Raw genomic sequence first — 19,892 nt, 5'->3', positions numbered from 1 at the left:
CAGGACATGGTAAACAAAGGAAAAAGAGAGGTGACCAAGGAGAAGGAGAGACAATTCAGCCTTTTGAACACATCCGTGGTGGAAAAAAATCAGACATTATAAGGGCTCATTATTTCCAGCAGCAATAGGAAAAGTGGACATTCCCTTCTCTACAGCTTGTCTCATCTCTCATTCCCAATCCCATGTCCAGAGCTGTAAGAGCATCATGGCGTTCACAAGAACATGAGCAGACGGAACAAGATTTCCCAGGGAGTGGCAGAGAGGGACAGGAATACCCCAGAGAAACAAGAATCACCTAAAAGGAATCACAGGCTCCCTCCACCTCCTCATGCCTCCAGCAGCAGCCTGACAACACACTCAGGTGCAAGCTGCCACTGCCAGTGCCCTGCACAGGAAAATTTCCTACAGAAAAAAGAAAACATGTGATAGGGATGATCTGTATTCTCTGCCTTTATGTAAGGAACAAGTTGAAAAACATTTCTCAGGTTTTTCACAGATGAGCATCTGTCATCTGTTACACTGCCTGAAGAAATTCGTGCATTATACCCTGATAGTTCAGCCTGACCTTTCTGGATTTCTAAGGTCACATTAAGCCATGGGAAGCTCACCTTCCCCACCTTCCCAAAAGCTGATTATCTCAATCTCAGATCTGGAAATCTTGAAACAACCTGGAATCACACACCTCCAAGACAAGTTTCACTTTCGCGCATTGTAGAAATCCTGCCAACTGTTGTGAAAGTCAGATGATTTTTAGTACAAGAACTTGTGAATAAATTATAGAGAAGTCTGATTCTGTCAGTCCCTTCTGATATTCTGTGTTACTCTAGAAAATGATTTTGACAGAGGAGAGAGAAAGGGAATCATCTCCAGCCTGCACGGCACTAGGGTTCACTTAAAAACCTGCTCGAACCAAAGCAATGAGGGATATTCAATCAAACCAAAGCAATCATTTCAGTGCAGGACCAGGGCACATGGACATTTATTTCTTGACTGATCCAATGAAGTGGGATTTTGCTCAGGTCAGCTTTACTCTGCCGTGCATTGAAATATTGGCATTAACTGCAGAGAACGTGGGCTGCACCTTGGGAGAACAGTGAGCATGAATAAAACAGCAGCAGGGGTGAGAGGCAAACCAGCCCAGAACTTCCCTTTGCTGCTGGAAGCCTTCCTCTGCTACTCCAACCCCGTGGCTAAAATTAAAACATATTGATCCAACAATCAACCTCCAGTAGGGAGTTAATAACGACCACTTAAACCCTGTGGTGCAAATAAAATGCTCCTCCCCTCCCCACACCAGCCAGGGGCAGGACAGATCTCTGTAGCACATGGTCCTGCTGCAGTTACACACATCCCAAACCCCTCATCTTGGTGCACATCCCACCATCCTTCCCAAACATCCCTCTTGATGCACAACCCCAGGTCCTTCCCAAGCACCCCTCTTGGTGCACATTCCAGTGATGTCCCCAAAATCCCCTCCTGGTGCACACCCCAACAGCCTTCTCCAACATTCCTTGTGCACATCCCAGTGTCCTTCTCAAACACCCTCCTGGTGCACATCCCCACATCCCAGTGTCCTTCACAAAGGAAGGATGCAACTCCTGGTGCACATCCCCAGTGCTGGAATGGGGCCAAGCCTAATGCACCATTTGAGATTTCCTGGCAAGTCCCCAGATTTGAGTTTTCACAGCCCAAACCTTCCTCCACTGAGACCAAAACTCATTCCTGCAGTCTGACTTTGGTGGGAAGCTGTTCCAGTCATGTGAATGACTCATCTCTAGGATTTTTTTTTCCTGTTACATTTACACTGGAATTTCTAATGGATGTTGATTTGCATCACCCAGGCTCTGTGAACTGCCCACATCCTTTTCCTTCACCAAGCTACCATTCCTGCCATTCCCTTTTGTTTGCACAGCTCATTCAATTCAACCCTGGAAGGCCCTGAGGGCATTTGGGCTGAGTCCTGCCCCCAGCAGCCCAAAGCACCGGTGAGGCTGCTGGATTCAGCCTTGGACAGATGCCCATTCAGCTGGAAGTTCAGTTGGCTCTCAAAAACCCATCCTAGCTCCAGTCTGCTCAAAGGAAGAAGCAGACAAAGCCTCAGAGAACCCAGCTATGCTGCTGCAGCTGGTGTAGCCAGAGTTGGGGGGCTGCCAGCCATGCACAGACCCCCGAGTCTCACTGCCAGACCCACTCTGGGACCCCCAAGAATCTGCAGCAATTCCTGGCCTGTGCCTGCTGCAGGCTCCTCCTGCCATCCCCTTTCAGTTGAGGTCTCTCCTGTCTCATTGACTCGTGCCCACCCATCCCCAGCTCTTGTGCCCCCACAACAGTCCTTCCTTTCACTTCTCCTGTTGAGTTTCCCTGTATGGGCACCCCTCTGGTGAGAGCTGTAGGGACAGTTCCAGCAGTGACCTCCTCATGACTCCAGGGAGGACACTGGTGTCCCCTCCTGCCTGTCCCCAGGGCCCATCTCCTCTTCAATCTCCCTATGCACACCTGGAAAATGCATAACCCCACTCCAGTCACAGAATCATAGATTCATGGAACAGTTTGGGTTGGAAGAGATACTAAAATTCACTTCATTCCAATCCCCTGCCATGGCAGGGACACCTTCCCCTAAACCAGGTTGCTCCAAGTCCTGTCCAACCTGTCCTTGGACACTTGCAGGGATGGGGCAGCCACAGCTGCTCTGGGCACCCTGTGCCAGGGTCTCCCCACCCTCACAGGGAAGAATTTCTTCCCAATATCCCACCTAACCCTGCCCTCTGTTGGTGGGAAGCCATTTCCCTTTGTCCTGTCATTCCAGGCCCTTGTAAATGGTTTCTCCCCATCTTCTTGTCACTCCACTCAGGAACTGGAAGGCCACAATTAGGTAACACCAATTAAAGAAACAAAACTCTTGTCTTTTCCAGGCTGAACAATCCCAATTCTCATAGCCTCTCCTCATAGGAGAGGTGTTCCATCCATCACTAATCAATTTGGTGACCTCCAGTTCCAGCTGTGCACCCTTCCTCTCCAAGCCAGATTCCTTGGCAGGCTCAGAGCACAAATGCCAGCTGTGACTAAAAGATCAGTGACATTTTCCTATGTGTACATGTACATGGAAATTTGCTAGTTTAATTTATAAAAGTGCAAATTCAAAGGGCATTTGCTGAGGGGACTCTTCAAACCAGCTTTTACCAGCACCACTTTATTCTGCCAGGCCAAGGAGGCTGCAAGCATGACAATCAAGAACTGCAGTCTCTTATTTTGGAAGAACTGCTTGCTTGGTTCTAGTAATTTTGAATTTTAGAACTCTGGAGAGAGAAACTCACAAGGAAAATTTTAAGTAGCAAAGTAATATAATTATGTACATCTTAGTGCATCTCACTCTCAGGGCACTAAATCCTGCCATAATAATTGATCAATGAGTCAGGAACCTGACCTCATCAGAAAACTCCATTCTAACAGGATCTGCCATTGGCATCATCTTGATTAAAAAGGTGTTTTGTTACTTTATTGATAAAAAAATTACTCTTGTAACATTTTAACTCCATCCTGATAAGCATTTCAGAGAAATGCAGTTCAGCTGTTGGTGATCAGCACCACAAAAACACCCAGAAGAGTGTGATAAACACACAAGGCCACAATGTGAATAATGATTAAAATAAAGAGATAAGAAGTGCTGCATACTCACTGAATGCTTTTCCTCCTGGGTCAGCCATCACAGACCATGACACAACACAGAGATAAGTTCTGCTGTTCCAGCCCCACATGTGGTACCTGCAGAGTGCTCACACCAGCACCAGGCACATCACCAGGCCAAGGACACTGCTCTGCTGCACAGGCCAGCATCATCCAACACATCCTGGCAGCCTCCTCCATCAAAATGAGGGGCAACAGGCAAGAAAAGTGAACAAAAGTCCACTTATAATTGCAATTGCCAGATAGATTCAAGCTGCCAGACAGATCTAGGAATTACAGCAAAGGTCAAGCAAGAACAAACTCTGAGAGATGCTGATTCCTTTTTGGAGTTTGTTTTCTCACTGAAGACTGGGACAACCTCAAAATGGCAAGAAGGGAGTGAGGAAAATAATGGAGCACCAGGAAATAAGGGGATGTTCCAATAACCACACACATGGCTGCAACCATGAGTCTCATGCTCCCTGTGAAGGAGGAACATGCAGAGCAAAAGAAGGATGGCCAATTCATATTTCATATCCTGCCTCTGAATCCTAAATTCACAGACACATTCAAACCTGCATGGTCTGAGCTTGAGATTTCTCTTCCCATTCTTTGTTTGGAACAGAAAACACATGGAAATATGACTTGTGCACAAACCAGCACAGCACTGTCAGTCTGCAGGGAGCTATGTTCCTCTGAACTTGAGACAGAAATGAAAATAAGGGAAAGAAAAAGAGAAAATAACAGAAGAAACTGGTAAGGAGTGGGTAAACACAAGCCTTCCCAGGAAGCACCACAGTGTTCTGCAATCAGAGATGCAACAATGAACCACCAACAAATATCAACCTCAAATGAACAGCTTGAACAGTTCAAAGTTCAGCTGCTGTGCAAATGTTATCAACTGCTCTCACTGTCTGCAAACCTTCCAACCCCCAAAGCTGTGTGGTGAGCTAAGGGGAAGGTGTGTTTTCAGTTGTGTTCCTGAACAAAGAAACCTCCTGCTCACCACTACAGAGCCAGACCTTATGAGCACACAAGAAAATCCAGAATGTAATCCTTTTGTCCAGTTCTCCATCTGTCTCCTTTGCTTGAATTTCATGTATTACATGTGGCAGAGAGCTCTCTCTCTAGGAATAAATCAGTCTTAAGGTAGAGGTGGATGGATTAATTTTACTATTGATTGTCCAGTACAAAACAGCTAACAACAATTATCAGCATTTCTCAAAAAGTTATCTAGTCATTCCATTAATCTCAAAAAGCATCCATGCCTTGGCCTTCAACATCACCCTCTTCTCTAAGAAGAAAACTAAATTTACAATTTTTCTCATTATTTCCTTTTCAATCCCTGAAAAGGTGTTACAGGGTTCACAGGTTCCATGCCAGTATTTCAGAAGAAATGTGAAAAACTGGCTGTATGTTAGAGCCTGGTAACAAAGGGCCTTGAAAAACAGGGCTCCTTCCACAGATACCTGTGGAAATGCAGATTCTGGGTCTGGAGGTGTTAGAAGCTCTCTCCCCTATCCAAGCAAAGCAACAAAGGAAGGGCTTCTGAAGCTTTCAGGCACCAGCACTGGGACTCCTGCTGAGGGCTGGGAGCTGGTGCTGGAGGGAGGATGCCAGGTGCTCCAAGCAGCAGCAGAGGTGAGGCTCATGGCTCCAGTGGCTGGGGCAGAGCAGAGGCAGAGGTGCTGATGAGGTCCTGGGGAAGGCTCTCCCGTGCCTCCTGCATCCGGCGCCGTGCCCGCTGGAAAGCCTCTGCAACACAGAGGTGACAGCAGGCCACAATGCATGAGACAGCCTCAGGGAACAGGAGGGATGTGTCCTTTCAGTGAACATCATCTCTCCTGCTGCAGGATCCTACTTTCTATGAATAGGTTACACCACCAAAGCACCTGTGCTGCTCCACCTGCTGCTCTCTGATTTCTGTACACAATGGAATCAGAGAGAGCCTGTGCCTTGGTGCCACCAGCTCTGCCCAGTCCAGGCTGTGCCCTCACACAGTGGTTATCACACAGTGGTTATCCCTCTCACAGTGGTTATCACACAGTGGTTATCCCTCCTGCCCGCTCAGAGCTGATGCCTCCTGAAGTTTCCAGCTCAGAAACCTCTGCCATGGACTTTATCACTCCCACAGTAATGGATTATCCTGAAATACCCTGCCCACTCTGTAAAAAGGGAGCCAAAGCTCACCAAGACACAATGACACTGAAGGCCTCACCCAAAACATTGTAGACAGAGCTCTGCTGGCTGAAGCCTCCCAGTCGGTCCAGGACACTCTGCATGCGCTGTCTCAGGGCACTGTTCTCCAGGAAGGCTCTGCACAGAAGCACACCAGCAGCTCAGGGCTGCCAAAAGCAGCACAGGAGATGGAGCTGATGGAGTTGATGGAGCTGATGGAGCTCACACTCCCTGTGCTGCACTCACCTGGACTGCTGCAGGCAGCAGAGGCGGAAGGTGACGCTCCCTGTGGTCTCTGTCCGGAAACCAAAGCGGCTCAAGCGCTTTCCCTGCAGAGATGGCACAGGTTAGAGCAACCCCAGAGTGAAAACAAGCCTGTTCCACCACAGCACAAACTCCTGTGGGCTCAGTCCTCCCTTCCCTGCAAGGCTGCAAAGAAGGGCACACAGTTCCAGGCTGTGTTGAGGGCAGGACCTAAACACATGCAAGCTGACAGTGCAGTGCTGGGGCAGGGTTTCAACAACTGCTTCAGTGTCGTAGACATCTTTTAGTGGAAATCTTTTCTTAGGATTTTTTTTCATTCTGAGAAGCTGAGGCCTCAGAAACAAAAGGTAAACAATTATTATCTGCTGCTGTGGAATGCATCAGGTGGATTTTTGATTGGCCCATCTTAGATGTTTATAATTAATGGCCAAACAAGGCCGAGCTATCTCAGACAGAGTCCGAGTGAGCTGCCTTTTGTTATCATTCTTTTCTATTCTATTCTTAGCCTTCAGAGGTGAACCTTTTCCTTCCATTTCTTTTTAGTATAGTTATAATGTAATATATATATATCATTAAATAATAAATCAAGCCTTCTGAACATGGAGTCAACATTTTCGTCTCTTCCCTCATCCAAGAACCCCTGTGACCACTGTCACACTTCAGGGCTTGTTCCCACATAAAGGTGCCACTAATATCACCCTGCTCATTCACGAGCAGCCACCTCTGCAACTTACTCAAGAACATGAAGCTTCTACCTGCCTCACACCCATCAGCTTCTTGCTTCAGGAAGCTGTTCCAGGCATAACACAGCCCAAATTCCTCACAGAAACCCAGGAGCAGTCTACAGCTGGTACCAAATGCTGACCTGACAAACACTGTATAAGCAGGGCAAGCCAAGGCTTTGGCCCATGCTCCCCCACTTCTCTAAGCTGCTCACCCCTCAGAAGGCACAGCTCTGCCTCAGTGTTTGCTCATTCCTCTGTTCAGGATTACAAGACTCACAGAAGAGACATTTCTTTAGTGAGAGGCACAGGACCAGCAGCTCTTCTTTGCTCAAATCTGGTCCAGGCTGACCATGGGACACCTGAACACAAGAACAAAATGCACCACCCTGGCAAGAGGCTCCTCTACAGCTGAGCCCACCTTGAAGGTCGATGGTATCCGGATGTAGGTCAAGTCCTCCAGCTCAGGAGAGCCCCCAATGAAAAACCTCCTCATTTCAGCCACAGGTCCCAGACCCACGGGACGCCACGTAGGGATGGTGAGCATGTGGACACCTGGCCAGGACAAGAGGACAGCTTAGCAGCTGTGACCTGTGATTTATTCAGTCACAGAGGACACAAAGGCAGCTGGATACCTGGTGAGCCAACCCAGAGCTGTCTAGAAATGGAAACACTGCACAGGATCAGAAATGTTCTAAAAGCATGTTCCCATTGAGTCAGCCCATTCTAGTCACACAGCCAGTGCTGAAAGCACCCTGTGCCCAACAGCATCTCCCCATAACACACAGGGGTCACTCCAGATCCCACGTGGGACACAGAGGGTTACTGCCATTGTGCAGGTGGATGCACAGCATCACCCCAGAGCTTTATCACACCAGATGTTGAGATGGCAGTATCAAAGATGAAGGGCAGCAGCTCCAGATGTGCCTCACATCCTTCCTTGCTGCACCCCAGACAGCTGACTGCTCCCTTGAGTACACCAAGTCCCTGGGACTGAATCACTCCCCAAGAGGAAGCACTCAGCTCATTCTCCCAGACAATTAACACAGTGTCCCATCTCAAGTTACCTGGAGATGTTGGCAGCACCAAGGAGCCATATCCTTCCACACGATACCTCTGCCAGAAATCCAGGGAGAGGACCTCAAAGTAGAGAACAGGCCACTGAGGGAGACTGTCTGCAAGATGGGGAGCAGGTCACAGCTTTGGGAAGGAGACTATCAGTGAGAAAAAGAATGCTAAATGCCCAACCCCACTAGTAGGAAGCCAAAGAGTCAGAGAATCATTTAGCTTGGAAAAGACCTCCAAAATCATTGAGCCCAACCTGTGACCAATCCCCACTTTGTCACTCAGACAAGAGCACTGAGTGCCACCTCCAGTTGTTCCTAGGACACCTCCAGAGACGGGGACTCCATCACCTCCCTGAGCAGCCCCTTTTAGAGCCTGACACCCATTATGGGAAGAAATCCCTCCTAGTGTCCTGCCTGAACCTCCCCTGGAGCAACCTGAGGTTTCCTCTTGCTCTGCCCCTTGCTCTCTGGGAGTAGAGCCCAACCCCCAGGTGGCTCTACCCTCCTGTCAGGGAATTGTAGCGAATGAAAAGATCCTCCTCAAGCCACCTTTTCTTCAGGCTGAGTCTGCCCAGCTCCCTCAGCTATTCCTTGTGCTCCAGACCCTTCCCCCAGTTCTGCTCCCTCTCTGAACACACTCCAGCACCCTTCCACCACAGTCCTTTCTGTATTTCTTCTACAATGACTAACAAAGATTTATGGTTGATTAGTTTCTCTTGTAAAAGCCAAACCCTCAGATTTGAGGCTGAAAACAGAAGTATTGAAGATAAAAATTAGGGAAAATTCTTTAAGAGCAACTCTTGACTGGGCTGTCAATTATCTTTGAGAGTCAAGACAATCTTTTGTGAATGATCTGAAGCCAAACAGCAGAACCTGTTTATCTCTGACCTTTCCCACTGTTATTGGGGGAATATTAACTTAGATTCTCCTCCATCTCTCCAAGCATTTCTTTTTTTCCACAATGAAACAAACTCATTTTGTTTCTTCTAGTCTGAAAATTCATTAGTGTTGGTTGAATACCCAGATCCAAAGTGTACATTGGATTCAAGTGGCAAGGCATGCCACAGTGCTGTCCCCAGCAATTGCATCCACAGAGCAATAGGATTGGTGAAGAAGCAGCAGGAGCAGGCAGAAGCTCAGCTTAAAATAGAGCTGAAGTTTCAAAGTGACATGAACTATCTAGGGATTATACAGGTCACTGAGCACGTCTACAAATGTAAGACTCAGCACAGAGTTTTAGCTGTGTATAAAAAAGCTGCCTGGTTCTCCAGCTGCAGCATCCCAGGGCTCTGTGCAGGCACAGCACCACAGCCCTGCACTCCAGGTTTAAAGAGACAAACCAAGATCCAAGCAGTTTTCCAACTGGATGAAGCTGCCTACAGCCTAGGAACAGGGCAACATCAATGAATCCATAAAAATGCTAATGGATTCCTGGGCAAACTCAGGATGTGTCCAGGGGCTGTGTGGTGACAGGCTGAACTTTTGTTGAACCAGAAACATCTCCCTCTATCCTTTCATCTCCAACAGGACAGACAGCATGACAGCTACAGTGGGACCAAAGGATTTCAGAGTAACAAGGAAACACACCTTCATCTTCTTGGGTGTAAAACATCTCCACAGTGAAGGGGTAGCAGAAGTATGCCACATTATCCTAGAGAAAGAACAGGGAGGAGATCAGATTCCTGGAGAATTCATCATCAGCACTGCAGAGGGCATAGAGAGCTGGGAGAAAGGAACTAATGGTAGAAAGCAGGTGATGTTGCCCAAAAAGATCAATTACATCCCACTAACAAACATGTGACTGCAGGATGGAGCTGCATACACTCCCTAGTGCCATGCTTGATGGCCAGGATGTTGAAAATCATGGAAAAGGGGAGTGACACACCTCAAATGCAAACTCAGTCAATTGCATAACTACAGGGCAGCCTCAAACTTTACAGGAGCTGAGCCAAGCACAGTACCTCAAACAATGGTATTACTAAAATGTTGTATAATTATTTTTGTAGTAGAAAACATATAAAATACATTAAAAAGCTGATAAAATTCAAAATCAACGTAGAGTCTCTGCACATTCCTGCCCCAGGCAAGATGGAACAATGCTTGGTTAACTCAGAGCATTGGAGAACACAAAACTCAAAGCTCCAAAGGCAATCAGTGTGCAAGAATTAACAAAAAAGTGGGATTCCAGAAAATGCTTGGGAGTAGTTTTATTTGGTTCAGTTTTATTTGGAGACAGTGAAAAAAATTATTTGGACCCTTGAAAAAATGACAAGTATAATTAGAATAAAGAGAATCCCAAACATGCTCTGGTCTTGAAAGGAGCCCCCAACTCAGAACATTTGCTGAATATATCTGTAGTTTGTTACACATGTTCCACTCCAGAGAGTGCCTGTTCAAATTGCTCTGCAGGTGTGAAAGTGTCCTTACCCAGCCCACTGCCTTGGTGGCACAGGTCTGTGTCACTCCTGAGAGCTGCTGGAACGGGGAGCTTGACCACTCTGCAAGGGAGAGGAGAAGGTGAAGGCTTGGGGTGAGGCCAAACTCACAAAACAGAGCAGCTCAAAGGGGAATGTCAGTCCCTGATGACTGGGGTAAAAGGTAAGGTCACCCACTCTGACATTCACAGAATCATTAAGGTTGGAGAAGCTCTCCAATAGCATCAAATCCAACCTGTGACTGATCCCCACCTTGTCTACCAGGCCAGAGCATTGAGTGCCACATCCACTCATTCCTTGGACACCTCCAGGGATGGAACTGCCCTGGGCAGCTCCTTCCAATGCCTGACTACCCTTTCCATAGAGAAATTCTTCCTCATGTCCAGCCTGAACCTCCCCTGGTGCAACTTGAGGCTGTTTCCTCTTGTCCTGGTTACTTGTCTGGGAGAAAGCAGGTGATGCTGCCCAAAAAGATCAATTATATCCCACTAACAAACATGTGGCTGGCTCCACTCTCCTGTCAGGGAGTTGTAGAGTGAGAAGGTCCCCCCTGAGCCTCCTCTTCTCCAGGCTGAGCCCCCCCCAGCTCTCTCAGCTGTTTCTCAAATGTCTTTTCCCTGTCCTGTTCCAGGCACTGCTCTTTAGAACACCCTGAACACGAAAATTACCAACTCAGTTGAAGAGAAAAGCAGAGCCTTATCTAAATGTACTGAATAGCAGAAGTGGATCTTGACAGATATACCCAGAGAGGGGAGGCAGAGCCATAGCTTTAGGAGAATTAAACATGCAGCAGGACATGCATGTAAGTGCTGGGAGCCTTATTTATCCATCAAAATTTAATATGCTAATATCAGCACAAAGCATGATGGCAAGCACTGAAATCAGACAAGATCACTGAGGTGGGGAGCACAGGAAGATAAGGAATGAAGGAAGGAATGTTCTCTGCAAGATAAGGAATGAAGTTTGGACAGAGTGGTCACCACCACCTCTACATCCCAGCCTGAGCTGAGCTCTGCCATTTTAGCTCTGAATCTCTGACTAGATCCCAGCCTCAACATTAATTTTTGCTGACTCCCAGCAGAGCTGCTCTGATGCCTGTTTCACCTCTTCAGCTGCTGTGATGTGGCTGGGAATGTGAATACTCACGGTCAGGCAGCTCCAGGAAGAAATGCACATAAAGGTTGTCATACTCATAGCCTTGAGCTGAAACTGAGGAGAGAGAATGAACTTCAGCTGTTTGATTCCATACAAATCCTTCCAACATTCACTGTAGATTTTTGGGAGAGCCACCACCAATAACCTCAAGGAAAATCAGTTACTGCTGGAAGCTGGGAAAAGCCTTCAAAGTAACAGGAGATAACCCACAGAGAAGATTCCTCCTCCAGACTAGCCCTGTCTCTGTTTCACTAACCAGATGAGGGAGTTCACACATTTAATTGGTTTCTTTGGGAAATTAACAGATATTATAGCAATCTGCTCTCCTTTTTTGAGATCTATGCCTTCTTAGAACAGCTACAGCATTTGTAACCTCCAACCTGTAAATGCCTCTCAAGGGATTAGTCTGCAGGAAACAGGGAGAAGGAGGAAGTAAAGGATTCTAGGACCTCTTGAATGTAGGGATCCCAAAATCCTTGGATCACACCCTCAGCCATCCTAGCACACCCACATTACTGTTTAGAATAAGGACTCACCTATTTCTCCATTCACGAAAAGTCTCAGAGTACCAGGAAGAGGCTGGAAAAATTAGCAGATAAACAAGATAAAGAGCTCACCAACCACTGGTGAAACCTCAACAATTCCTTCCCAACAGCATCTCACACCTCACACAGGTATTTCACAGGTTTTTGGACATGAATGATTTACTGCTCTGGCCAGGGAGGAGGCATGATTTGTCCTATCCCTTCCAGAAGTGAACAGTCCCTCTGGAAAGAGGCTCTAAAGAGACCAAACCCCCCAAAGCCCCCCACAGGAATTTACTGTCTCTTACAGATCTCTTACAGATGTCAAGCTTGATAAAACACACAGTGAGAAGTCACTTGCAGAAGTCACAGTCCTGCTTCGGTCATGTTCCTGCATTTGACCAAGATGAGGGAGCAGGGGGAAGCACTGAGACACTATCAAAGCACTGGAAAGCACAACTTTCCCTGTTTTGTAGTGTATTTCACTGATTTGTATTCACTGTATTGTCAGCAATATTTGAGCAAAAAAAAGATTGCAGTTTAGATAATTCAGTGAGAATGGAAACTGCATGAGTCAGAATCTGAGGGGCTGTTTATATGCACAAAGAGCTGTTTGACACTGAAGAAGTTAACAGCAATCACTGTCCCTGAAGACACAAACTCTCCTTCCTTCTCAAAGTACTACAATCACAGGCCTTGAGGCACTGCACACAGCCTCACAGAGACTGCAGTGTCCAGCAGGACCTGAACAGGCAGGATGGATCTCTGCAGACCCCAAATCCTCTGCCACTTGTCCCTTCTGACCCAATTTTCTGCTTGAAGCCACAAAAGACCAAAACATTCTTTGGAGACTGTGCTGCAAGTGCAAACTGTGTGAGCCAGGTTACCAGACCCCAAAGACAACAGAGCTGCAGTCCCTGGCAGTGCTTCTGAACTCACCATTTCAAAGTCTGAGCCCACAAGCCCATTGAGGTAATCCCTGTGCCGCCCGTACAGCTGGGAACACACAAAACAACAACAACAACAAAAGTGACATTTTGATTATATCTGCTGTTATGTACTGCAAAACTTAAACTGTATACCATTTAAACTCAAGTCATTACCAGGCTTAGCTTATGTGGGGTTGTTACAACAAACACGGAGATATAAATATCTAATAGAGCACTGATGCATAACTGCTAACACTGCACAGAACTTCAGCTTGGGTTCTCCAAGGTCAGTTTTAAGGGAAAAGAAGCTCTGAAGAATCAGATCTTAAATGATATCTGAAAAATACAAGTACAGACTATTCCAAGGAAATGGCCAGGCAGAGATCAGTGTAGTGAAATAATGATTTCCTTGGTGACCACAAAACCAGAAAAGAAATGCACAAATAAAAATCTAAAGCAAAAAGTACTTTCATAAACTGTCAAGAGACAAAAAGGCAATTCAGAAAAATCAAGATGTGAAACGGGATCCCAATATCCTGGGACATTACAGATAACAAGACATCATTTAATAAATATACAGGCAGCAAGAGGAAGATTAAGGAAAGGGTTTGCCCACTGCTCAAAAGGGAAGGAAAAACACTGGCAGGTGACAGAAGGCATGGAGTTGGGTGGGCTCTTACATCAGTTCTCACTCCCAAATCACTGCAGCCAGAGGCAGGACAACCACAGACAAGGTCTCTTTAAGGGATGAAGCAGAGAGTATTTGCTGCAGTCCTCAGCTCCCTGAGATGATGAGGCTCAGGGCAGTGACATTTTTGTCCCTTCAGGTGTGCAGAGCAGCAGCAGTTCCATCTCCATGATGATCTGAGCTGCTTCTGTTTGTCAGAACTAGTGGATATGCTCCATGGGCAGTACTTACCTCTCTCAACACACGCTGCTCACGCTCCTCCTCCTCTGGCTGCACCTGGGCAGATGCATTCTCAATGGTGTATTCCCACACCTCCCGCTTCTCTCCATCCACCTCGATCCTGCAGAGCCCCAAAACACATGGGAAAAACTCCCCCATTATGCAGAGAATAGGCACAGGTATCAATGGGGCCCTCCTGACCCAGCAGTGTCCCCTCTACCCAGCCTGTGCAGTCACAAGGGCACTCACAGCCCTCTCCTCACTCCCGGGTACCTGCCGGCATCATTCCCTCAAAATGGAAGAGTTGCTTGCATCCATCACATGCATAATGTAATTTTACGAGGGATGTAGTGATAGAACAAGGGGGAATGGCTTCAAACTGACAGAGGGCAGGGTTAGATGGGTATTAGGAAGAAATTCTTCCCTCTGTGGGTGGGGAGGCCCTGGCACAGAGCAGCTGTGGCTGCCCCATCCTTGCAAATGCCCAAGGCCAGGTTGGACAGGGCTTGGAGCAGCCTGGGCTAAGGGAAGGTGTCCTTGCCCATGGCAGGGGGTGGAATGAGATGGGCTTTGAGACCCCATCCAACCCAAACCATTCCATGATAACCTGCATCCCCAGAGGTTTGCCCCAAAGCCCCACACAGCACACTCAAGAGTGATACTGAGCGTAAGCACACAATATTTCCCTAGAAATCCTTGAAATAAATGAAATATTTCTCAATTTAAGTGCTGATCCCCTGCCTGAAGAAACCAAGAAACAGCCATTTCAGCCCCCAGTCTCAGGAGAGGTCCCAGCCCTGCCCAACTCACCTGTAGGCTCCTTTGGTGCCAGTGAAGTCAGGCTTCACTGTGATCACCCCATTGCCATCCACCTTGATTGTGCAAAGCACATTTTCGTACTCCCTCTGACCAAGCCTGAAGGGGGACAGCAGGAAAACACAGTCTGAACAGAGAACATGGACACTCTTGCTCTGGAACACCAGAGCTGGTAAAGGAACTTGGGGGTACAGAAGGGAACACATGCACACTTTCCTATATTGGTTTAGAAGCCTTTTGGATGTACCCACAGCTACCTCCCAAGTGAAGAAAGAAGGAGAAAGAAATTGCAGCCCATGTAACTGAGCTCTTGGAATTTTCCCCCCTTAACTAATGAAAGAAACAGCAGTTTTGAGTAAGGAGGAAAAATGGATTTTCTTCTGGAAAATTATGATCAGGATTTTACTTACTTCCCATAAGGTCCCAAGTCCCCCATGATGTACATGGTCTGGACAGGTGTGTTAATTACATGATTGTTCTTTATAAATTCTTCTGAAGGTTCCCAGGTGATGATTTTTGACTTCAGAGAACTTGCTTCTCTGTCAACGAGAGAACAGCACCAGTCACAGCTCACCTCAAACCCACCATGACGAGGGGTCACAGTGTGATGCATGTGTGACACAGCACAAATCACCAGCTCCCACGGACCAGGCACAACGAAACCTGCATGAACAAGTTTCAAGCCCAATTTTGAACTTACACAGGCCTACGGTCCTGTCTTCTCCTCCTCACATTGGCCATCCTCTCGACCAGATACGATGGCTCTTCATGATCCAAGTCAGTTACCTTCTGGCAGAGCTGGAAGAACAGACAGGAACCAGCTGAACTGGACATCTTTCCCAATAGAGGAGGGAACACACAACCATGTGCAAGGACAACTTGCTAAATGACTGCAGAATTCCTTCACTGTTCTGGTGACAAAATACAGCTCACTCCACCCAGCAAGCTTCCTATAGAGCAGTGCTCCTACAGAGCCAAGTCCCTCTGGCTATCCTGACCATCCCTCTGAACCAAGGACATCCCACCCCAGGTCTGGGGCACCAGGGGAAATTGCTTTGCAGCAGTGTGTTCTCCTGCACTCAGGGTATCTGCCCAGCTGAGAACCAAGAAATGCTCCCTCTGCAATAGGACTGGAAGTTGTGACAGACACCGAGTAAGAGCTGGTACCTCCTCCAGGTTGGTGAATCGGTCGTGGTCGGTGTAGGTGAAGATGCGAGAGTTCTTCCGACCTCCAGCCTTCTCCAGCTTCCGGATCTCCTCATGGTACTGCCAGTCCAGGGGAGTCTGGCAGGCTGACTCATTCAGGTACAGATCCACCTCAAACTGACAGCACCACAGGTAAAGCACAAACAGCTGCCTTTCACCAGCTTTGGCAAAGCCACAAATATTTTCCAGCTTTTTTCCAAAGCCACACCAGAGACAAGACCCTTTGGGAATCCCAGCAAATAACCCAAGCTCCAGAGCAGCTCCAACACTGCTCAGGCATGCGGCAGCCAGCAGCAGCATTCCTGATGCCCACCTGGAAAGCTTTGGGCACAGTAGCTCACCCTGAAACAAGGAACCCCACAATGAGGCGCACAAAAAGGGGTGTCAGGAAGCTCCCCCAAGTCTGTCCAGTTCTGGGCAGGACAGGAGACACATGGAGCTCCTGGAGCAGGTTCAGCAGAGGGTGACAAAGCTCATCAAGGAACACCTTTCTTACGATGAAAAGCTGAGGGAGCTGGGGCTGTTCAGCCTCGAAAAGAGACATTGAGAGGGTATCTCATCCCTGTCAGTGTCTGCAAGGAGGGGTCAGAGCATGGATGAGGCTCTGCTCCTTGGGGACCAGCAATGGGACAAGTGGAACGGGCGGGAACTGATGCCCAGAAAGTTCCACCTGAACACAAGGAAGAACTTCTTCCCTGTGCCATCACCAAGCCCTGACCAGGCTGCCCAGAGAGGGCGTGGAGCCTCCCTTACAGGGAGGTATATAAAAGCCACAGCTCAGGACACAAGCCTGAGCAGCGTGCTGTGGGGTCCCTGCCTGAGCAGGGGAGTCGGACTGGATGACTTCAATGATCCCGTCCGATCTGACCCGTTCCGCGAAGTCCCTCCCGCCCCCCTGTCCGTGCACCCACCTGGCTGAAGAGCTTCTCCTGCCACCCCACCTCCACCTCCTCCTCCTCGTCCTCCGGGGGTCTCTGGGCGCCTGCGCGAGAGGCCGCGATCACCCGCAGCGGCACCGCTCCCGCATCGCCGGCGCCGTCGGCCCGGTCCGGCCGCTCGGGGCCGGCGAGCGGCGGCACCCGCGGCAGGAGAGGCCCGGCGGGCGCGACCCGCTGGATACGGACCCTGCGGGGAAGGAGCGGAGCGTCAGGGCTGTACGGGCTGGCGAAGCCGGGCTGGGGCCGGGCAGGCGCTCACCGTAGACGCAGGTTGCGGACGGGGTCCCGGGAGCGGTACACGGCGGGGTCCCGGGAGCGGCACACGGCGTTACCCCCGCTCCGCGCCGCGCCCGCCATGGCCGCGCTCCGGGAAACCGGAGTACACGGGCGGGCAGCGCCCCCGCGCGGCCGGAGCCTCCCTCACAGCCGGGCCCGCTCCGCAAAGCTCCGCCTGGGAGGCGCCCCAGAGCCTCTGTGTGAGGGAGAGTCCCACACAACCCTCCAGGTGAGGGAGGGTCCCACGTACCTCTCCGTGTGAGGGTTCCCGGCCCCTGGGGGGATTCTCCATAGCCTCTGTGAGAGGGGGGTCCCACACACCCCTCCGTGTGAAGGAGGGTCCCACGCATCACTCTGGGTAATGGAGGGTCCCACACACCCCCATGTGTGAGGGAGGGTCCCACACATCACTCTGTGTGAAGGAGGGTCCCACACATCACTCTGTCTGAGGGACTGTCCCACACACCCCTCCATTGTGAGGGAGGGTCCCACACATTACTCTGGGTAATGAAGGGTCCCACACACCCCTCCATGTGAGGGTTCCCGGCCCCCGGTGAGGACACTCTATATGGGTGTCCTCACGACCCCCATAGGGAGGTCTCCATGTCCTTCTGTGTGCGGGTCCCCACAGCCCCTCAGGGTGTCCCAGGGCCTCCAGGGAAGGGTCTCCCGCATCCCTCCATGTGAGGGACACACAGCCTGTCTATGAGGGGGGCTCTGCCACATCTCTCCAAGGAGGCCCCAGAACAAAGCCCCCCATACCAACAGCCCCAGAGAAATGCTGAGGGACCTCAGCAATCCAAGCTCCCAGGCCCACACCTGTGTGTAAGGAGCCACCTGAACCTGCCCCTCACTGGGGTATTTCTGACCCCCTTCCTAGTCTGTCCCTGCATCTTCATGGGCACCAACAGTACCCTCATGCCAATTTTAGGAGCTCTGTAAACACAGACACAGTCTGTTTTAAGAAAGAAGACATTATTTCTTCTCTGCAGGGTGCAAAGTGATTTCCACCAAGCACACTGAGGCGTAAGAAGTTATCCATGTGCACCAGCTGTATAAAATTAATACTATTTAATATCAGACAGTTAAAACTAATATCTGTCAAAAGATGTTAGCAATAAAATCTATACACCTTTTTGTCTTTGTGTTGAAGCTTCATGGGTCAGGAATATACATGTTTGTATTTCCCAGTCTCAAATATTCCTGTCCCACTGCAGTCCCATTCATGTTTTCCTTGCTGTTTGCATCCTTTTGTTCCTTAAGAAATTGTCCCTTCTGTGAGTAGCCTTTAATTAGTCTGACTTGCAAACATAAAGAAATGGTGTCAGAAGCAAGCCCTTTCCCCCTCTATAAAAACTTTAAAAGCTTTTGAGATTAGTTTTTTCAAAGCTATTTGTCATTAGAAACAAAACTGCATGAGGGCACCTCATACTACTGCAGTAGTGGTAGCTTTTGGGTTTTTTTCATTCCTTTCTGTTTTAATTCAGTTACTTTACTGCTGTGAAATAGACTCTTCCACTGAAATCTGTGAATTGACAACAGGAATTTATCACAAATGGCATTGGAAAACAGCCACTATAAAAAAAATTAGTGAGGAGGAAATTCATCTTGAGCAAATTTTTCTTGATAAGGAAAGAGGATGAATGGAGTGTGCCTCTGCTCGGTGGTGCTGAGCAATAAGCAAATAGGCAATGGGCAATGCACATGAAGTTACACCTGCACATGAGGCACAACTTCACTGTGTGAGCCACCAAGCACTGAACAGGCTGCTCAGAAGAGGATGTGGAGTGTCCCTCACTGGAAATATTCCAGAACTATCTGGATGCAATGTGGACAACCAGGCCTGAACATGTTTTATCTCAAATATTTCTTGTTAAAACAGGAAAGTTCTGATGGAAAGTGAGGCTCCTGAAGAGGTGGGGCAGCGCTGTTCTGAGCCAGCTTCCTGCTCTGCCTTGAGAGTCATGCTCAGTCCCCACCCCAAGTCACTCCCTGGAGAATGGCTGTGCATGCACCAACGAAACAGGTGAAAAATCTAGTTTGCACCCAGGTGAATTATAAAAGGAAGTGGATCTCCTCTCCTTCCCCCTCCCCGCCCTGTCTTGCTCCTTCCTCTCCTTCTGTGTCTTTTCTTTGTCTCCCAACCCCAGATCTGGACACACCATGTGGCAGGACCAACACAAGATCTACAGACTGGTGATATTCTTTTTCCTCCCTCTCTGTCTATTCTGTGCCTTTATTTCCCCACCTGTCAGGGCAGGGAGGACACCGTGCCTGTTGTCCTGGGCAGGCAGGCACAGTCCTGAGGGTCAAGGTCTGGTCTCCTCACTCAAAGCAAGGGATCAATGCAGACATCCTCCACAGCAGACCTGAGTACCCTGTGCAGCTACCAGTCCTGGAGCAATGTGGATCATCTCGTCCAAGGTGCTGCCAAGCCCAGGCATGGAGAACATCTCCTCCAGAGAGCACTGCAGACCGTGGCAGTGCTGAGTGCTCCCTCAGCAGGGCTGGCTTAGCGCTGGGTCGTGCCCAGTCCAGCCTTGACAAACCCAGGTGGTGCTGCAACGCCAGCCCTTCCCTCTGCCTTCCCTTTGGGCCACCTGGGCAGCCCAGGAGGGGACAGAGGAGGTGCTGGGAGCTCTGGCTGGGCCAGCTTTGGCTGCTGTGCATCTGCCACACCCACTGGGATTCAGAGGTGAGGTGGGATGGAGGGCCCTGCTCCTCAGTGATGTCCTGTGGTTTTTTCCATGCATCTGGCAACCAGAGAGTCTCTAGGGCTGTCTCACCACAAGAGCAAGCCTTCACAGCTGTC

The 19,892-nt window shown here is 49.0% G+C and overlaps 1 protein-coding gene across 1 annotated transcript; it reads right to left on the bottom strand.

Annotated features, from left to right (window-relative positions):
• Positions 1-4,787: 4,787 nt before the first annotated feature.
• On the bottom strand, positions 4,788-17,161 carry MKS1 (MKS transition zone complex subunit 1). The gene is made up of 17 exons (XM_058817980.1): positions 17,064-17,161; positions 16,778-16,991; positions 15,828-15,983; positions 15,361-15,458; positions 15,071-15,199; positions 14,655-14,759; positions 13,857-13,965; positions 12,948-13,004; positions 12,021-12,063; positions 11,476-11,538; positions 10,322-10,392; positions 9,482-9,545; positions 7,895-8,002; positions 7,249-7,382; positions 6,088-6,170; positions 5,882-5,979; positions 4,788-5,418 (listed from the first exon to the last, which is right to left on the bottom strand). The coding sequence occupies exons 1-17, from the start codon at positions 17,159-17,161 to the stop codon at positions 5,312-5,314; spliced, it is 1,737 nt and encodes a 578-aa protein (XP_058673963.1). The 3' UTR covers positions 4,788-5,311.
• Between the last annotated feature and the right edge of the window lie 2,731 nt (positions 17,162-19,892).

The sequence above is a fragment of the Ammospiza caudacuta genome, chromosome 20, assembly GCF_027887145.1.
Source record: "Ammospiza caudacuta isolate bAmmCau1 chromosome 20, bAmmCau1.pri, whole genome shotgun sequence".
Lineage (NCBI taxonomy): Eukaryota > Metazoa > Chordata > Aves > Passeriformes > Passerellidae > Ammospiza > Ammospiza caudacuta.
Note: the sequence above shows the minus strand (reverse complement) of the source record. Positions and strands in the feature narration are given on the sequence as shown.